Source organism: Festucalex cinctus, chromosome 18 (genome assembly GCF_051991245.1).
Source record: "Festucalex cinctus isolate MCC-2025b chromosome 18, RoL_Fcin_1.0, whole genome shotgun sequence".
NCBI classification, from domain to species: Eukaryota; Metazoa; Chordata; class Actinopteri; order Syngnathiformes; family Syngnathidae; genus Festucalex; species Festucalex cinctus.
The window spans coordinates 13,729,474-13,747,452 of record NC_135428.1 but is presented as its reverse complement, the minus strand read 5'-3'; the positions used below and the strand labels follow the sequence as shown (position 1 = coordinate 13,747,452).

The window sequence follows — 17,979 nt, the reverse complement described above, 5'->3', positions numbered from 1 at the left end:
TTATATTAAAATTGAACCGATAACTTTCATTAAAATTTTACGTATTTAATATATATTGTTTTATTTATCTTATTTTAATTAGTAAATGTCCCTTTATTTTTTGTTATTTGACTCTCTATTTCCTGAATTTCATTCGATTAATTGATGTGTGTGCTGCAGCCTTTGTTGGAGGAGAAGCAAATGGGTTCCATGAGATACGACGCAGCCTTGAAAAGTCCATAAAAGAAGAAGTGCAGTGTAAAACTCGCAAAGGCCGCACTGCTGCTGTTCTCAGCCTTCCGTACTTATCCAAACGCTGGCGTGTTCAATAAAGTGCGAGCGACGGCGGCACATGACGAATGACGGCGGCGTAATCACGGTCCGGCTAATTGGGGCTGAGGGCCTCATCTGCTCTGCTGCGGGCATCTGCGTGTGAGTGCACATAAACAAACTCGCGCGCACACGAAAGCACACTTCCTGTTGAGCGTCCATCCGTCAACGTGAATGAGCGCTCACGTATACGTCCGCGTTGACGGCGCTCCCTGCTTGACCTTTGAATGAGTAACGAGGCGTGTGCTATCCGCTCTCGTGTGGGGCTTGAGGATGAGGATGATGAAGAGGAGGATGACAAATGGGACGCACGGATGCTGAACATGAGGCACTTTGGGGAGGAAAGTGATGGAGGAGAAGATCCTTTAGATATGAGATTGCTTTTACAGTGCTGTTCTCAAAGGCCACGCCCACTTCCGATTGGGTCAGGAAATTTTCACCACCTATCTGGGTACTTGCCTACCTAGCCTTTACCTAGCTGCTCATTAGCAATTATTTTAATAATCAATTAATCTGTCAAATTGTTTTACGATTACCTGATGAATCGGATATAAAAAAAAAAAATGTTCTATCCAATTTTCCTACACTGCAAACAAGCTGGTCTCTACTTAATTGGCTGTAGGCTGCAAAGTAGTGATATCAGTAATAAAAGGCACCAATTATTACTTTTCCACAGAAATCGGTCAATCACAATCAGTGGCTGATTTACATACCAACTTTTCCACCCACCGCGCGTTCCAAAAAAGGAAAGAAAGGAAGGTAAAGTCTATTAGAAGTGATCCTTTTCCAGACAGAGTACGTTTATCAGCTAAGCTTTAAATCCAACATGAACTCCAACCTTCCCGCTCTTATTTCTTCAACAGCACAAAGGGAATTTAGCATTCTTGACAAAGGCACTCGACTCATTGCCAAATGGAGGAAGTCGCACTACTAATAGATTTTAAGATGGAGGCAAATCAGGCAGAAACACCACCATCAGACAAAGGGGTGGACCGGAATGATGATTAAGGATTCACTGGTAGAAAAGTAGCCACGGTGATTCAGTTTTTCCATTTTGTTACGTTATTGTTCCAAAATGGATTTAATTCAAACTAAAATACATTTTGTACAGTGTAACAGTGTAGCCTATCAATAACTTTGTGTTTATGTTACAAATCCCAATTTTTCCAAACTAATGAAATTTATCTCTATTAATATAAATGAAAATACAAATACATCCATCCATCCATCCACCCATCCATTTTCTTTACCTCTTATTCCTCACAAGGGTCGCGGGGAGTGCTGGAGCCTATCTCAGCTGGCTCTGGGCAGGAGGCGGGGTACACCATGGACTGGTCGCAGGGAATACAAAACAAGTATACCTACATTATAAAAGGTTTTCTGTATGAGTTTTGTTCTTTTTCTTTTAATATTAAACCGGCAAACAAAATAGTGTGCTGCCATCTAGTGGTCCACAATCGAATTATAATCAAAACAACAATAAAATTGAGGGCACCTAACCTGGCAATAATCCACCTGGTAACTCTCCACATTAATTTTGTCGGGAAAAGTCAGGACATTCTGTACAATAATTCGAGCTGATTGGACAATGCAACATTCTACATGTTTGTTTTAACCAATCACGGCCACGGGTGAAAATTTCGTGTTCATTCTTGTCGAAGGGGGGAAAAGTACGAACATCTTACCACCAGCTAGAAATGCACGAAGCGCCTCTCGCTGTTCAACATTCAACAAGGAAACGGTGAGTAATTCCGTGAGAACAGAATTAATTGTAGCGTCCATTCGTCCATGTTATGTTTGTTTGTTAGCCCCGGTGTTGGTTTCCTGGTTTCGTCACAGTTGCATATCCCGCCCCCAAACACAATGTCTCTCTGGGATTGGTCCGCACCAGTGGTTCGAGAACGGCGGTTATCTGTATTCTCCAGAGTTTGTGAACTCACAAATACCGCGAGAATTCATCTTGCGAGAGCAAGGTTAGAGGGCACCCGGAACCTGCAGTGGAGGGGCATTTAAAGTATAAATACGTGTAAAAGGCCTGTTTTTGAGTGAAAAGTCACAATGTAACAAATTCATAATTTTATTTTAGAAAAAAAAATGAAAATGAAGGTGCATTCTTTTTTCCCCCCAAGAAAAACAAGGTTGTAATCTGAGAATAAAGACGTATTTGGGGACTGGCAGTGAGTTCATTTGGCCCAAAGTCTGGAAGAGTAATTGTTTGCTTGCGTTTGTTGTGTTAGCACACGCGGGTCCCCATATTTTCCAAGCATAATAACCTGCAGGGCCCGGGTGCGCTGCTGTAAACAACATTTGGAGGATTTCATGCGCGCCCAATAAAGTGCAATGTAAGCGTTTGTTGTTATTGGACTTTTTTTGTCCCGGCGGATCGTCCAAATGGAATAAACTAAAGGACGTGACTAAGCAATTATGTCAATATGAGCGCTAATCCAACGTACACACTTACCGGCCATACCATTGTGCGTGCGCAACAAGTGCGCGCACCCACACACTTCCCATCAACTTTGCATTAGCACTGATTACAGTGGCGAGGACTAAAGTGACATTTTTAGCCCACTGCAGCAGCTTTTGCTATGCTAATGAGCTCTTTTCATCAAGTGCCGCCACCGCCGCCGCCATTTTTAGCATCCTCAATGCCACCCCCACCCCACCAGCACAGAATGAAGGCCGAGCGTTTCATCTTTTCTGCTTACTTTCATTTTATTTGCAGGATTTGGATGTCGCCAGCCACGGCCCACGCGCGCGCCTCCATTTCATCAAAAGTCAACATGCAGGTTTTTTTTTTTTTCTTTTTTCTTTACGACTGGGGTTCCGTATACGCTGGCGGCGGTTTCAGGGCCAAAGCCTGCGGAAATGTGCTTAAGCAGCCCGCACTGCAACTCCGAGTCATCAATGTCTGTCACTCGGCTCCCTTTTCGCTTTCTTCCACACTGCCGACGGTGCAAGTTTTCCTCGCTTGATGCTGCGGTGCCAAGGAGACCAAATGACTGTCCGTCCATCTCGCTTTAGTTCATTACATTTTTCATTTTACTTTCTTTAAAAAAAAATACAACAATTTTGATAATCGATCAGTCGTTGAAACTAGCGTCGACCTGGGTCAGGCATTCAAATTACGGTTTTAAATGAGGATTACAGTTTCACAGTATGAAATGAGGTTAGCATTTTAAATTAGGGTTTTAAAAGGATTCGGGTTACAAATTAGGACGCTATACACACATTTAATTTAATATGACACTTTTTGTTTCTAAGAATTGTATCAAAAATAGAAAAAATGGGTAATAAAAACAACTTACGCAATGCACTATTTTGATTGACAGTATCTGGCACCTGTTTCTAATTAGGTGACCGATTTGTGCAGGTGTACCTAATAAAGTGTCAAGTTCTTTCATTATGGACCAGCTCCTTGTCCAGCTATGAATGGATAGCTCTCTGCTTCCCCCTGACGTCTAAAAACGTGCATTGCTTTTATAAAAGTCGTGATTTATTTCACTCGCGCTCACCTCCATTTTTTTTTAAATATATTAATCATTTATCCATCCATCTAGTAAATTTAAAATAAGAAGTGGAGTGTTTTCATCATTATATATTTTTTTTAACATGCTGATAGACGGCCACTTATCACACATTTCCCCCTCCAAGTAATCAGATAAATAAATGAATTTTTAAAAAAATGTTTTTTTTTCTAGTGCTGGCAATGTTGGTGGAGTTCTTACACTTGCTGTTTAAATGAGGGAAAAAAACAACAACACAGTACAAAATCATTTTTAACGTAGTTAGTTTAGTTTTAATTTTTCTAAAAATCTGACTATGAATACATATTGTTCCTATTTTTATTTGTATAAGTACGAAGAATTGTCTAAAAGAACTTACAAGTTGTTTTTCAATTGTATTTGTATTTAAATCACTAAAATTAGTGTGTGTGTTTTTCTCTGCTCGAGATATCTGTTCACCGATTGGTCAATTGTGGCCACATGACGAGGCTTTTACGCGTAAACTGAAGCTTGCGGAAGTACTAGCACAGTTCCGGGCCGATATTTTCAAAGTAAGTTAGACGTTTACTCGTGCGTGGCTTCTTGGAATAAATTGTACAATCTGCACCACATCTCTTGGGTTGGATGTCTTATTTATATATTTTACCATTATTTATTATTTTAAAGTGGGTGTCTTCCACAGAAATGTCGGTCCAGAGAGTGAATAGCGCAAAACAGTTCCTTTATTTTGAAGAAAGAATTTAACGTAGGGAAGTTCCTCAGAATTTTCTCTGCTTTTACCTCGCTGCTGTCAAATTCCATATTTCTACCGCAACCGAAGTATGTTTGTGGCACATTTGCATGCTTCTCTGCAGCGTGTGAGCTAACTAGGCAACGCGATGTCAACGTGGCGCAGCCTGCGTGTAAATGTGCGCACGCTCCGGGTTCCGCTCACCTTCAGACGGGTCGCACCGGACCACCGACGGCCGTGTAGACTCGCACCGTCACGCCGAAGTTTGAGTACCGGGACACCGCTGCGGAATGACTTCTTTAAAGGTTGGACACCATCTCTAGTTAACACAGAATGAAGACAAAAATGATTTGTATTAAAATGTGAATAAGTAAACTGACGCCGAAATAAAGAACACATCAGAAACATTCAGGAACACCCCGAATTCAATGCATATAATTTGCAATTTGACCTTTAAAAACGAAGTATTGCTAAAATGTGATAATTTTCCTCGGAGATCTGGAGGCCAAGTTTGCAGCCTCGAGGAAGAAGCTGGCGGACATCCTGCCGGGCGGCTCCTGGAGCCCGCTGGAGAGCAACCCCGACCTGCCACCGGAGAGGAGCGACGTCGTGATCGTCGGGGGCGGTGTGGTGGGCTGGTCCGTGGCCTACTGGATCAAGAAGAAGGAGGGGGCCCGCGTGGGCCAGGGACTCAAAGTCCTCGTGGTCGAGAAGGACCCCACGGTGAGTGCAAGTGGGATGTTTTACTTGCTGGCATGTTGATTATTACACCACAAATGAAACAGCAAACATTAACGTCTATACTCAACTAGCGGGCAATTTACCGTAGCTGCATACAAAGTGCTATACATTAATAATAATAATAATAATAATAATAATACCTGCGATTGGCTGACGACCAGTCCAGGGTGTCCCCCGCCTACTGCCCAGAGCCAGCTGAGATAGGCTCCAGCAACCCCCTGCGACCCTTGTGAGGAATAAGCGGTCAAGAAAATAGATGGATGGATGGAATAATAATAATAATAATAATAATAATAATAATAATAATAATAAGGCATAAAAACAAAAACAGTTAATACAATTAAAAAAAAACCTGAATACGATAAAACACTAAAACAATGCAGTCTCGTGCTAAGTCAAAGGCTAAAGAATAAAAATGTTTTTTAAACAATTTTGAAAATGTAAACTATCATACCTCATTCAAATGGAAATGGCAATCACTAACTCATGATCTAATATCCCCAAATTATACATTTTTAATTACAGTATTGCAATCTGTGAGATTTGAAGTGCTCCATTTCTACTACTACCTGATTAAAATATATATATATATATATATATGATTATTGTTCAAACCTTATATTATTTTTTTTACATTGAATCAATAATATGATCATTTTTAAACAAGGAATAATATGGGTGGTGTGAGTAAAAATATTGCTTTGCTTTTCCTGGGTTACATGTGTGCGAAGGAACTATGTTGAAGTGACTTGAGGCGCTTCATTTGGACATTTCTTATTTCTTTTATTTTTTTAAAGATTGTGGGGGGGAAATGTATAAAAAAAAATATTAAGATAACGTAATAAAATGATTACTTATAACAATACAAACATTAAAAATATTTTAAAACTAATTTCAAGTATTAATTTATTTTATAAATGATTTCAAGGGGCAGTAGCATTTTTTCTATGTTCATTCACTATTAATTTTAATAATTGCAAAAAAAAATGCTCTTGACCTGCCCGATTCTTACCGTAATGTAACCATCTCCACGTTGACCGGATCAGTACTCGCAGGCGTCTTCGGTGCTGTCGGCCGGGGGGATCCGCCAGCAGTTCTCCCTGCCGGAGAACATCAACCTGTCCATGGCGTCCGCCGACTTCCTGAGGAACATCAACGTAGGTTGGCATCCCGGCGGCCCAACTAACCCGCTTCATGAGTCAGGCGGTAACCTTTAACCTTCCTTCAGGAGCACTTGGGCATGCTGAACGAGGACGCGGTGGACGTGGGCTTCAACCAGGCGGGGTACTTGTTCCTGGCCAGCCAGAAGGGGGCGCACGTCATGGAGGAGAACTACAAGACGCAGAGGTGGGCTCTGTTGCTGTATTTGCAGTCCAAAACGTGCAAACGTTGGACTGTTTTTCACGTTTGTTTTTTTTGAAGGGACGCCGGAGCGCAAGTGATGCTTCTCTCGCCAACGCAACTGAAAGAGAAATTTCCCTGGATCAACACGCAAGATGTGGAGCTTGCTTCGTATGGTGTGTACTTTCATTTGGGAAGTCATAGAATACATTTCTTTTTAGAAACTTTTTTTTTTTTTAAAGATGTTTTTTAGTTGTACATTTAATTGCTATTATTTGCGTATGTTTTAAAATTTGAACAATTTCAATTATAAATTTATGCACTAAATTAGTTAAGAAATAGAAATGGGAATTTTGTAAAATGTCCATGAAGTATTTTTTTCTGTTAAATTCCTTTTTTTTTTTTTTTTTTTTTTTACAACTAAAAAATATGCCATTCGATATTTAGTTATGTATTAGATTATTAAGTGTATATTATTTTTGAAGTGTCTATTAAGTATTGATATATTACATTACACAAATTTCTAGTTTTTGAAAGTGTCCATTAAGTATTTGCTTTATTATCAAATAAATATAAAAAGTTCATTAGAAAAGCTATTTAGCTTTGTATTACATTATTAAAAGTATATTTTATTTTTGAAGTGTCCATTAAGTATTTTTTGTTATATTAAATCCCTTCACAAATATAAAATTGTATACGCCTTGTTTAAATGTTTTAGTTCTGTATTAAATTTAAAAAAATCTATATTATATATATGTCTATTATAAAATTTGTAAAGCATACAAAGTGTATGTATGTAATAAATCATTTTAATAAAAAAGTAAATTAGATTTTTTTAAATGTCTATTATTCATGTATTACATTACACAAATTTCTCATTTGTGAAACTGTCCATTAAGTATTTGCTTTATTATCAAATTAACTAAATATAAAAAGTACGTATTAAAAAAAGCCCCTTGCTTACTTATTTGTGCATTAAATCAAATCATTTTACGATATATTTAAAAATGAGAAAGTATTTCTTTACATATGAAATGACCTGAATCAATCTAGAAGCGTGTACTGTAATATTTGAAAACTAAGAGCGCTGGCGTGTGTGCGTTGAGGTTTGGAGAACGAGGGCTGGTTTGACCCGTGGACTTTGCTGTGCGCCTTGAAGAGGAAGGCCATCTCCCTGGGCGTCATCCCGTGTTGCGGAGAAGTCACCGGTGGCAAAACACTCGCTGCGACACGTTAACCGGCGTGCTGACATCATCACGCGATGACGTCGTGTCCCTTTGCCAGCTTTCAGATATTCCATCAATCAGGCCATGACGGAGGAAGGCAAATGTTTGGAGTATCGCAGGATCAAAACGGTGCAAGTGAGCATGTTTTTTTTTTTTTTTTTGTAATTTAAAAAATATATAAATTTCTTCGCACGTTTGAAATATTTTTGGTGGTGGGTCACCAGGTGCATATGCCAAACAGTTTGGAGTTCCAGCCGGTGGATTGCGCCATCGTAGTGAACGCGGCCGGGGCCTTCTCGGCAAAACTGGCCCATATGCTGGGAGTGGGGCTCGGACCCAAGGACACCATGGCGGCAATCCCGCTCCCTGTGGAACCCAGGAAAAGGTGGCCCAAAAAAAAAAAAAAAACGTTTCAATGGTGCCAATTGTGAGTGGTCCGTTTTGATAGTTGTGGCGCTTTGATTGTGTTTCAGGTTCATCTACGTCTTCCACTGTCCTGACGGTCCTGGACTGGATACGCCCTTCCTCATAGACCACTCGGGCGTTTACTTCAGGAGGGAGGGGCTCGGAGGGAACTACATCGCTGGCAGGTCGCCCGACCAGGTTTGGTGGTCAAACTGTTATTGGGGAAAGAAACTTTTGCTGTTAGGTCAGAAGTAGTTAGAAAAATTCTGCTCCCAACACCAGCTTGACTATTGGACACAAAAATGGGTGGAAATGTCTATCCCTGTTTTTTTTTTTTGTTTTGTTTTGGGTTTTTTTGTTTTTTTTTGAGAGCTCAGTATTTTTCATTCAGCAGTCTTACTGATTCAACATGTCATCATCATTGTGTTTTTTTGTTTTTTGGTCTTGTCAATGTCTATCCTAATAGGATGCATTCGAAAGTGTCAAGGACTCATGTGACCCAAATTGAACATGAAGTCAGCCATTTTGGTATGAAGCAACGCAAATTCCTTCAGTTCGTTGCCACTGGAAAGTTGAAAAAAAAACCGCTCCCTTCACCAACAGGGTTATTATAGTTTTGGAATTTTCATTTTAGTTAGTTTTTATTTCGTTTTGAGTTTCGTTTTTTTTTTTTTTTTTTTTTTTTTTTTTTAAAGTTAGTTTTAATTAGTTTTCAGGGGGGTTCTGTTAGTTTTTATTAGTTTTAGTTATTTAATAAATGCTTAGTTTTAGTTTAGTTTTTGATAGTTTCAGTATTAGTTAAAAAAAAAAAAGTGTATTACTTGTGCCCAATACTGTATTTAAATAAAAACACCCTGGGAATGACATCATCTGACGGTGCTTTTCTATTGGCTGCTGCTAGATGACGTCACTTGTGTGTGACACACTTTCAGACGCCCTTATTCCGGTTAATGACAAAATAAATCTACATTAAAATAACATGTAGAATCATTCCCAAGGCTTATGCATTAAATTAATTACCAAAGACTAAAAAACGAAGGACATTTTTGCTATAATTATAGTTTTAGTTAGTTTTGTAAACATAAAATGTAGTTTTAGTTAGTTTTCGTTTTTAAAAAGCATTTTCGTTTTTTTTTTATTTCATTAACGCAATTGGTTTTTGAATTTTAGTTTTTTTGTTAGTTTTCGTTAACTAAAATAACCTTGATCACCAGTGACAACAATCCACACAAAATTGGTGGTACTTGTCTATCATGACAAGATGCACAAAAAAAGTCTCAAAGACCAATGTCCCAAATAGAACAGGAAGTCAGCCATTTTGGTGTGAAGCAGCCATTTTGGGCAAATTCTTCACTTGTGTTCCTTGGAAAGTTAACAAAAATGATAGCCAAAGATCAGTTTGACGATTTAACGCCATATTAAGTGGACTTGTCAATTGTCAGAGGGCGCACAAATTGAGCAGGTGGTCGGCCATTTTGGGAGAATTCCTTTTGCGGTGCCCCATGAAAAGCCCTCGATATCAGTTTTACTTATCAACCAGAAATTGGGAGTTCATGTCTATCATAACAGGACACGGGAAACGTTCAAGGACCCATTGCCCCAAACTGAACCAAATCCAAGTGTACCTTTTTGTTGTTGTCAGGGGGAGGAGCCAGATTTTGCCAATCTGGATGTGGACCACCAGTTCTTCCAGGACAAAATTTGGCCCGAGCTGGCGCATCGCGTTCCTGCTTTTGAAAAACTGAAGGTAAGTGGAAAACAATGTCACATGACTCACATCCATGGATTGTGTTCTACTTAAAAGGTTCCACTTAACGTATTTTTCGGACTAAATCGCTCTAGAGCATAAGTCAGCATAAGGAGAAGAATTTGAAAGCTCTTGTGTGGCCAGGTGACGAGCGCGTGGGCGGGCTACTACGACTACAACACGATGGACCAGAACGGCATCGTGGGCGCGCACCCTCTGGTCAGCAACATGTACTTCGCCACGGGCTTCAGCGGCCACGGCCTGCAGCAGTCGCCCGCCGTGGGCCGCGCCGTCGCCGAGCTCATCCTGGACGGCGGCTTCACCACGCTGGACCTCAGCAGACTCGGGTTCCGACGCATCGCCGAGCAGGAGCCCATATTGGAGAGCAACATTGTCTAGAGGCCCGGACGTTCGTTTTTCGACAGCGCCTTATCCGGATTCGGGTTTGAGTCCGATTGCGAAGGGGTGGGAGATTTCCGGGAGATTTCCGGGAAATAAGCGGTTCAGAAAATGGATGGATGGATGTAACGATTAATGGAATAACTGGAATTATTTTATTACATCAGCCAGCCACTTGTGCGGACACACCCATATCATTCACCAATCCTGGCCCCGCCTTTTAAAGCCACATGGAGAGCCAAAGTGGATAAAATAATTCCTGCATCTCACATGTACACGTTATCATGTTCAATACTGCAATTATTTGCCATTAATTGATGTGATCATAGAACGCTTGATTTGAAAAATATTTGACACTTGTAGGCCTAATTTGTAAAAAAAAAAAAAAAAAGTTTTTTAATCACACTCCTACTAAATGATAGAGATGGGAATAACAAAGTACAAATACTTCGTTACTGTACTTGCGTAGTTTTCCTGAGTATTTATTTTTTAAGACTACTTTTTACTTTTGTCCATTACATTTACATGAGTATCTGTACATTTTACTTGATACATTATCAAAACAAGGTCGTGACTTTTGTTTTTAAATTCATGAAAAAAAAAACATTACAATATTTGACCTGGAATAAAAAGCAGTGTCTACTGGCTCCGCCAATCATATGAAGCGTTACACACTGTCCCGTACATCCCATCTTTTGATTGACGCTATCACATTTTTGTTCCATTAGCTAATATTGTCCTAATTGACGTACGAGGAAACATCCGGTAAAAATACTTTTTACTTTCACTTATCAGGTACATTTTAGAAACTGTACTTTTATGTATACCAGATGAAAGACCAAAGTCTTGAGTATATTTTTCGTATTCATTTTCGTACATTGTCGGTGCAGAGTTATAAGCCATCAAATAGAGGGAGTGAACATGTGACATGTTGCCCAACCAATGGGTAAGTTGTCACACTATATGGGGTAAGATGTCACGTTGGATTTTGCAACTAATAAAACAAACAAAATTACAAAATTATCCTTGTTCTCCTGTTTTGTTTTGTTTGTTTGCATTTACAGCCAGAGAAATTGTTTATCATTGATCTTGACAATTTACGATAGTCATTGCGCAAACTTTAACATAAAATATTATGAAATCAATTAAAGTCCTTAGGAACTGCTGGCGTGTAGGTCATAGCTCTCAGGCTCAAATGTTAAACTGTAAATTTGAGATTAAATTTAATTTAAAAAATTAAAGCATTTCAGAACATTATGAAACCTAAACCATTCCTGACACGTGGGCATACTGTAGTTTCAACAACTGGAAAATCAATTTTTACCAATGAAACAAAACCCATCAAACTAAATTCCTCATTCTTCAGACTCATCTTCTGAAGAACAATTCTGGCATACATAAACATTGTTGCCAGAGGTGCATTTTTTATGTGCCTATTCTTTGTCATTGCCCCAAAATGACTGAGACAAGTTGCCCCAAACGAACATGTTGGCTAAAACTTGCTCTAGTTCAAAGTTAGCTTAAAACAAAGCAGTGACTGAGGCATGACAAGATGCCTGAATCGCTCCTCTAACGAGTACACATGATTTGCTGCTAGAATTTGTCTATGTATGACGCCTGTTTCAAAATATATGAAGGTGGAAAAAATACTTTGATTTGTGTAAAACATATAACTGGCACTCATCTCAGCTCACAATGTGCAATTCTCTTGTCAGACAGTACACAACCCCTGACCATTGCGCCCTCTAGTGGAGAAGAAAATTGCAACATGACAACTTACCCGTGATACAACTAGCCCCGGTCTCCCCTACTTTAAACAGTTGTTTTTTACGCGAGTAATTGTACCTTTACTCAAGTAGAGAATATCAGTACTTTAGTATCTCTGTTGACAAAAAAATAAATAAAGTTACTGTACCCCCTCCAGTTCTTTCTCATGTAATTTCAAAATGGGGGAAGGAAAAAAAGAGGCAAATGAGGGCTATTTTTTCACGTTTGAATGCAGGAGGATGGAGAGAATTGTACTTTTTTTCTTCAATTTTTTTCCCCCTTCCACCCTCCTCACCCCAGTCTGGATGCTGTGCATCTAATGCGTCCAGTATACACACTGCTGACATGTGGCTAGGATTAGAACATTTCAGTGTGGATTATAATCTTTGCCCAGTGGCCACTTGCTGGAAGAAACGCCACAGAAGCACAACTCCGGACTCAGGTATGCGCAAATCAATTTTTTTGGGGGGGGGTTCTCCACATTTCTATGAAGAAATAAGATACGACTATACGAAACTTGGTCACAGTTCAGCATCAGTTACAACTGGCGACTACAGTGAGCTAACATCATTTTTGTCGTTTTGAAGTTAAATGCAGAAATTAATGGGGGGGGGGGGGCATTTTGTTCAGATGAATACTGGTTTGACATCAAGGTTTAGTTCCGATATTTGCCTTTATGTTAGCATAAATGAATGTCTATATGAATATTTTTAGTGGCAGTGGATGTGACAACTTGACTTTACTTCACATGAAAGCTAGTCGATAAGTTTCCATCCTCATTTTTGCAGTTTGATTATACTTTTTTGCTTATATATATATATATATATATATATATATATATATATATATATATATATATATATTATACTATATATATTATACTTTTTTTTTCCACAAATGAAAAATTTGACACCCACATTATGCAAGATGCTCAATCAGCAGAATTTTTTTTGTATTATTGCATCACTTAAAAAAAATGATTTCTCAAGCTATTGAGATCGCCCTTTATATTGATTATTTTTTGTACTAATTACTCACTATATTAATGTATTTTTGTTGAGATATTGTCCTCAGTGTAAGTTGATGTGTATTGTTGCGCTTGTGCGTTTGTGAGGCTCTCGAACACTTTTCTTTTATCTTCCTTTGTTCTTAGATCTCCTTTTACTTTATGCCTGACTGCTGTTGAGAGTAGACACGCTCCACAATAAATACGCCATACTTGGCTAAAGGAACCTCATCTTGCCGTCATCCATTCATCTGAATGCATCGTTAAGCTGCCAAAATTGAACAATTTTAAAATGTGGATTTAAACAAGTCATGTTTGCAATGTTAGTGTGTTAGATGACCAATCTAAAGTGTTGGAAATTGTTTGCTCTCTTTGATGATGCAACGTTGATGAATGCACACATTGTTTTTCAAAATGTTGGAATAAAAAAAAATAAAAAATAGTATGTGTATTTTTAAACAAATAGTTCAAAGTGTTCAAACCAGTGTTGCGGGATGTAATAGTTTTAAAATCAATTTTGGAGGAAAATATTACACCCAATTCTTTATAAGATTTGCTACGAAAAAATAAAACTTCAAACGGCTTAGACCAACCAATTGTGACGTATCCAGTCAAAATCATTTTCATAAAACCGTCAAGAAGTGCCAACAAGTTTAGCAACATTTGTCCCACATTCCTCATTTTGTGTTGGGGATTTTTAGTCCAACCCTCCCTCTTGGTCCCCAAATGTGTCCCGCAAGGTGCGTTTAAAACATCAATCACATCTGTTCTTGGCAGGACAATATGTCCACTTTCTACATGTAACGTATCCCAATACCTTTGTACATTTGAAGAAGAAGCAAGTACCACCTAAAAAACAGGCCAAGCTCCTTGTACCACCAAAATGGAGTCATACATACTGTCTAGTTTATCAAAGACAAAACGCTTATTCATATTTTGCAACTTTAACACCGCGCTTCAGAAAATGAATTAAAATTGTACTTAATGATTTAACTAAAACGCACTGCTGTAAAATCTACATAAAAATAGTGTCTACATGTTTTAACAGTAAATGTCTTTGAAAGGAAAATAAATACTGTACAACTAAAGTGAAATTTTTCATCCACCAGTAGAGGGAGCCCGCATACCGGTTAGTGCTGCCTATGTCAGATCAGTAACCTGGCAAAAGCATATCGATCTGGTACCTCTCGACAGTAATTTCGCCGGGAAAAGGCGGGGCATTCTGTACAGTAATTTGAGCTGATTGGACGATGCGACATTCTACACGTTTGTTTAACCAATCACGGCCACGGGTGAAAATTTCGTGTTCCTTTTTGTCGAAGGGGGGAAAAGCACGAGCAGCTTACCAGCTCTCGCCTCTCGCTGTTCAACATTCAACAAGGAAGCACTGAGTAATGCTGCGAGAACAGAATTAATTGTAGCATCCATTCGTCCACGTTGGGTTGGTTTGTTAGCCTATGCTTCCGGCGCTGGCTTCCTGGGTTCGTCACAGTTGCATATCCCGCCCCCAAACACAATGTCGCTCTGTGATTGGTCCTAACCACCAGCGGTTCGGAACGGCAGTTATCTGTGGGAGCGGTACAAGGTGTATTCTCTGGATTTTGTGAACTCACAAATACCGTGAGAATTCATATTGCGAGCCTAAGGTTACCATATCAGTGAATCCCTGATATTTGTCAGGCAATTGGTGAGTAGTGAAAATTCACAAGTAAATTTGGTTTGCAATTGGCTATAGCTTCCACAAGATGGCAGCAACAAAGTTCCTCAATTCACTTTGAATTGTGACAATGGCCACTACATGGCGTGCTGTTTGACCTAAGCACAGAACGAATTAAGCTGTCGAAAAATATCCATCATTTATCCAAGAAAAAACTAATCCTGCCCTCCACCCCCCAAGGTATTTCCAGAATGTTCCAACGTCACAGCCAGCCAAAGGTGCACCCGGGTGGCAAAAGCCGCCTGGTTACCAAAGACGGACGCTGCAACATCGAGTTGGGCAACAGGGACCCGGGCAACCGCTTGGCCTACCTGGTGGACATGTGGACCACCTTCGTGGAGATCCGCTGGCGCTTCGTGCTGCTTCTGTTCGTGGCCTCCTTCACGGGGAGCTGGTTCATCTTCAGCCTGCTGTGGTACTGGATCGCCCGGAGCAACGGCGACATGTCGGAGCAGAACGCCACCGACGGCCAAGGCATGTGCATCGCCAACGTCAACAGCCTGACCACGGCCTTCCTCTACTCCCTGGAGACGCAGACCACCATCGGCTATGGCGGCCGGGCGCCAACCGGTCAGTGCGCCGGGACGGTGGCGGTGATCATCCTCCAGTCCATGGCGGGCGTCTTCCTCAACAGCTTCATGTGCGGGGTCATCCTGGCCAAAATCTCTCTGCCCAAGAGACGGGCCAAGACGGTCAGCTTCAGCAAGATGGCGGTCATCTGCCTGAAGAAAGGCAAACTGTGTCTCTTGATCCGCGTGGCCAACCTCCGCAAGACGCTCCTGATCGGGAGCCAGATCTACGGGAAGCTCCTGAAGACCACCTCCACCACGGACGGCGAGACGCTGATCCTGGACCAACTGGACATCGACTTCACCGGCGACGGCGGCAAGGACAACCTGTTCTTCGTTTACCCCATGACGCTCTACCACATCATCAACCAGGCAAGCCCCTTTTACGAGATCTCGGCCGAAACGCTGCCCCATCAGGACTTTGAGCTGGTGGTGTTCTTGGACGGCACGTCCGAGTCCACCAGCTCCTTCTGCCAGGTGCGGACGTCTTACATCCCGCAGGAGATCCAGTGGGGGCACAACTTCCTGCCCATCATCTCGCGAACCAAGACGGGCAAGTACCACGTGGATTTCTCCAACTTTTCCAAAAGCATGCGGGTGGCAACGCCGCACTGCGCCCAGTGCTTTGAGGGCAAAGCGGATGCCAAGCACCAGATCCAGAGCCAACACAAGCAGAAGAGGGGCATCCACAATTTGGCCTTCCAGGCCACTGACATTCATGACACCATGGACGTCACCAAGATGTGAACTGAGATGCTTCCATAAAATGATGGCGGAGGCTCAAATAGGTCCACAAAAATCCATCTAGGGACCATTTGTTCGGATTGCGAACCAGGTCCAGGGTTAAACTATGGCTGGCAGTTTTAAGTAACACGTTAACATTCTTGAACTTATTTGCTCCCAAAAATGTATAAATATGTTCTATTTTAAATGTATTAAGTGTCCCAAAGACGTATTTATACGTTTTATTTAATTTTTTATTTTATTCATTTTTTTTTTTTTTTAATGCTAGCGCATACGGAAGACTTTTATGCAGCCTCTGCACGGCAGAGAATGGGTGAAAAACATGGTAGTAATTCCAAAATCGGCCAGCAGGTGACAGAGTATAATAAACCAGAGATTTGTTAATGATGATGAAACTTAGTTATATTCTAATGCTAATTGCTGCAAAACGGAAACAGTTAGAAATGTACTTTTTTTCCCGATGAAAGAAGATACTTTTATCTTTCTTTTGGTAGGTTCCATGTTTTTATAGCAATCTTCTGTGTGCCTTGCAAAATCAGTCAAAATCCAGCAAAACAGCCGGGAGCGAAGAGGGTTGCTTCAGTGAAAATGGCTGCGAGTCAGTGAGTAAACTGTCAGTGTTTAGACAAAGTTAAAAATAAAACCAGAACAATTTTTGACCAATAAATTTAGGACCAGGTCCAGGCTCAAAGTCATCTTGGCAAAATTATGCAACATTTGTAGAGAATTCTATAAATAATGTGACAGACTGTGATTGACAAATTTTGCCAAAGTCACGTACGATATTTTGTGTGACTCGAGTGTAAAATTGTCAGATGTCTGACTTGAACTGAAGTTTGAAGGACGTTTAAAGTACACGGCAATGAAAAGGGGCATTAACAGTGAATGGCACAGCGTGTACCTCTTGAGAAGATTAACGTCTGAGTCGGTTTTAATGAAAAACTTCACTGTGTGGGCAGAAAAAAAATGCATAACACAAGCACGGGCCTTTTCACACGTTGTCATTACAGTATTGCTACTGAAATACAACTCAGTGACAGATCGAAGTACTCGTTTGTCTACGTGAGTAGGACACTGTTAAATACTCATTTGTAGTTCTGTAATGCAGGACAGTTAATTAAAAATAAATATAAATCCACAATAAAATGACCTGTTCCTTTTTTCTGTGTGGCTATTTTTTTATTTTTGCCTTTAAAGTGACAGTACTGGAGTAGACTGATGGCCAGTAGAGGGCAGCAAAGCACTATGATCACAAATCGAGAAAAGGCAAACATTTCAGCTAATTTTGTACTCAAATGAAAAAAAAAAAATCATATTTAGAGATTTCATATTTAGCTTGCGAGCTAAACACACAAATTGATATATTACAAGAAGAAATAGATCAATGTAAATCTATTTAAAGAACTAAAGGAAGACATCAATCTGACTGGCTAGCTCAGGATCAAACAATAATTTGTATGTTATGCAAAATAGGTGATCAGCTGTAATGTCTCAATTTGCACAGGGAATATAACATTACATGTTATATTTAATGTTGATCATGACTGTATCAATTTTTATCAATGAAATAAAACCTATCAAACTAAATTCCTCATTATTCAGACTCGTCGTCTGAAGAACAATTCTGGCATACATAAACAGAGTTGCCAGAGGTGCATTTTTTTATATGCCCATTCTTTGCATATGTGACAACAAACCCCACACACATGATTTGCTGCTAGAATTTGTCTATGTACGACGCATGCTTCAAAATATATGAAGGTGAAAAAAAA

At 40.0% G+C, this 17,979-nt stretch overlaps 3 protein-coding genes across 4 annotated transcripts in view; 2 read left to right on the top strand and 1 right to left on the bottom strand.

The window, feature by feature from the left end:
• LOC144005771 (short transient receptor potential channel 4-like) overlaps positions 1-5,141 on the bottom strand; it is a 43,644-nt gene extending 38,503 nt beyond the window's left edge. Inside the window, exons 1-3 of the mRNA XM_077504085.1 lie at positions 4,997-5,141; positions 4,750-4,864; positions 1,560-1,640 (exon numbers count right to left, since the gene is read on the bottom strand). The gene's annotated coding sequence lies outside the window, so the exon portion shown is untranslated. The remainder of the gene's footprint in view (positions 1-1,559; positions 1,641-4,749; positions 4,865-4,996) is intronic.
• On the top strand, positions 4,602-10,805 carry foxred1 (FAD-dependent oxidoreductase domain containing 1). 2 transcript variants are annotated; one of them, XM_077504086.1, is made up of 11 exons: positions 4,602-4,850; positions 5,042-5,268; positions 6,333-6,443; positions 6,515-6,633; positions 6,709-6,803; positions 7,734-7,835; positions 7,912-7,988; positions 8,078-8,238; positions 8,327-8,456; positions 9,901-10,005; positions 10,150-10,805. In XM_077504086.1, exons 1-11 carry the CDS (start codon positions 4,694-4,696, stop codon positions 10,402-10,404), a joined length of 1,539 nt encoding a protein of 512 aa, XP_077360212.1. In that variant the 5' UTR covers positions 4,602-4,693; the 3' UTR covers positions 10,405-10,805. The 2 variants fall into 2 exon arrangements, with proteins under 2 accessions (XP_077360212.1, XP_077360213.1); XM_077504087.1 differs by lacking the exon at positions 4,602-4,850 and having other exon boundaries at positions 5,235-5,268; positions 6,333-6,447.
• A 1,096-nt stretch (positions 10,806-11,901) lies between these two features.
• Positions 11,902-17,359, top strand: LOC144005773 (ATP-sensitive inward rectifier potassium channel 1-like). The gene is made up of 2 exons (XM_077504088.1): positions 11,902-12,613; positions 15,075-17,359. Exons 1-2 carry the CDS (start codon positions 12,376-12,378, stop codon positions 16,208-16,210), a joined length of 1,374 nt encoding a protein of 457 aa, XP_077360214.1. The 5' UTR covers positions 11,902-12,375; the 3' UTR covers positions 16,211-17,359.
• Positions 17,360-17,979: the final 620 nt, after the last annotated feature.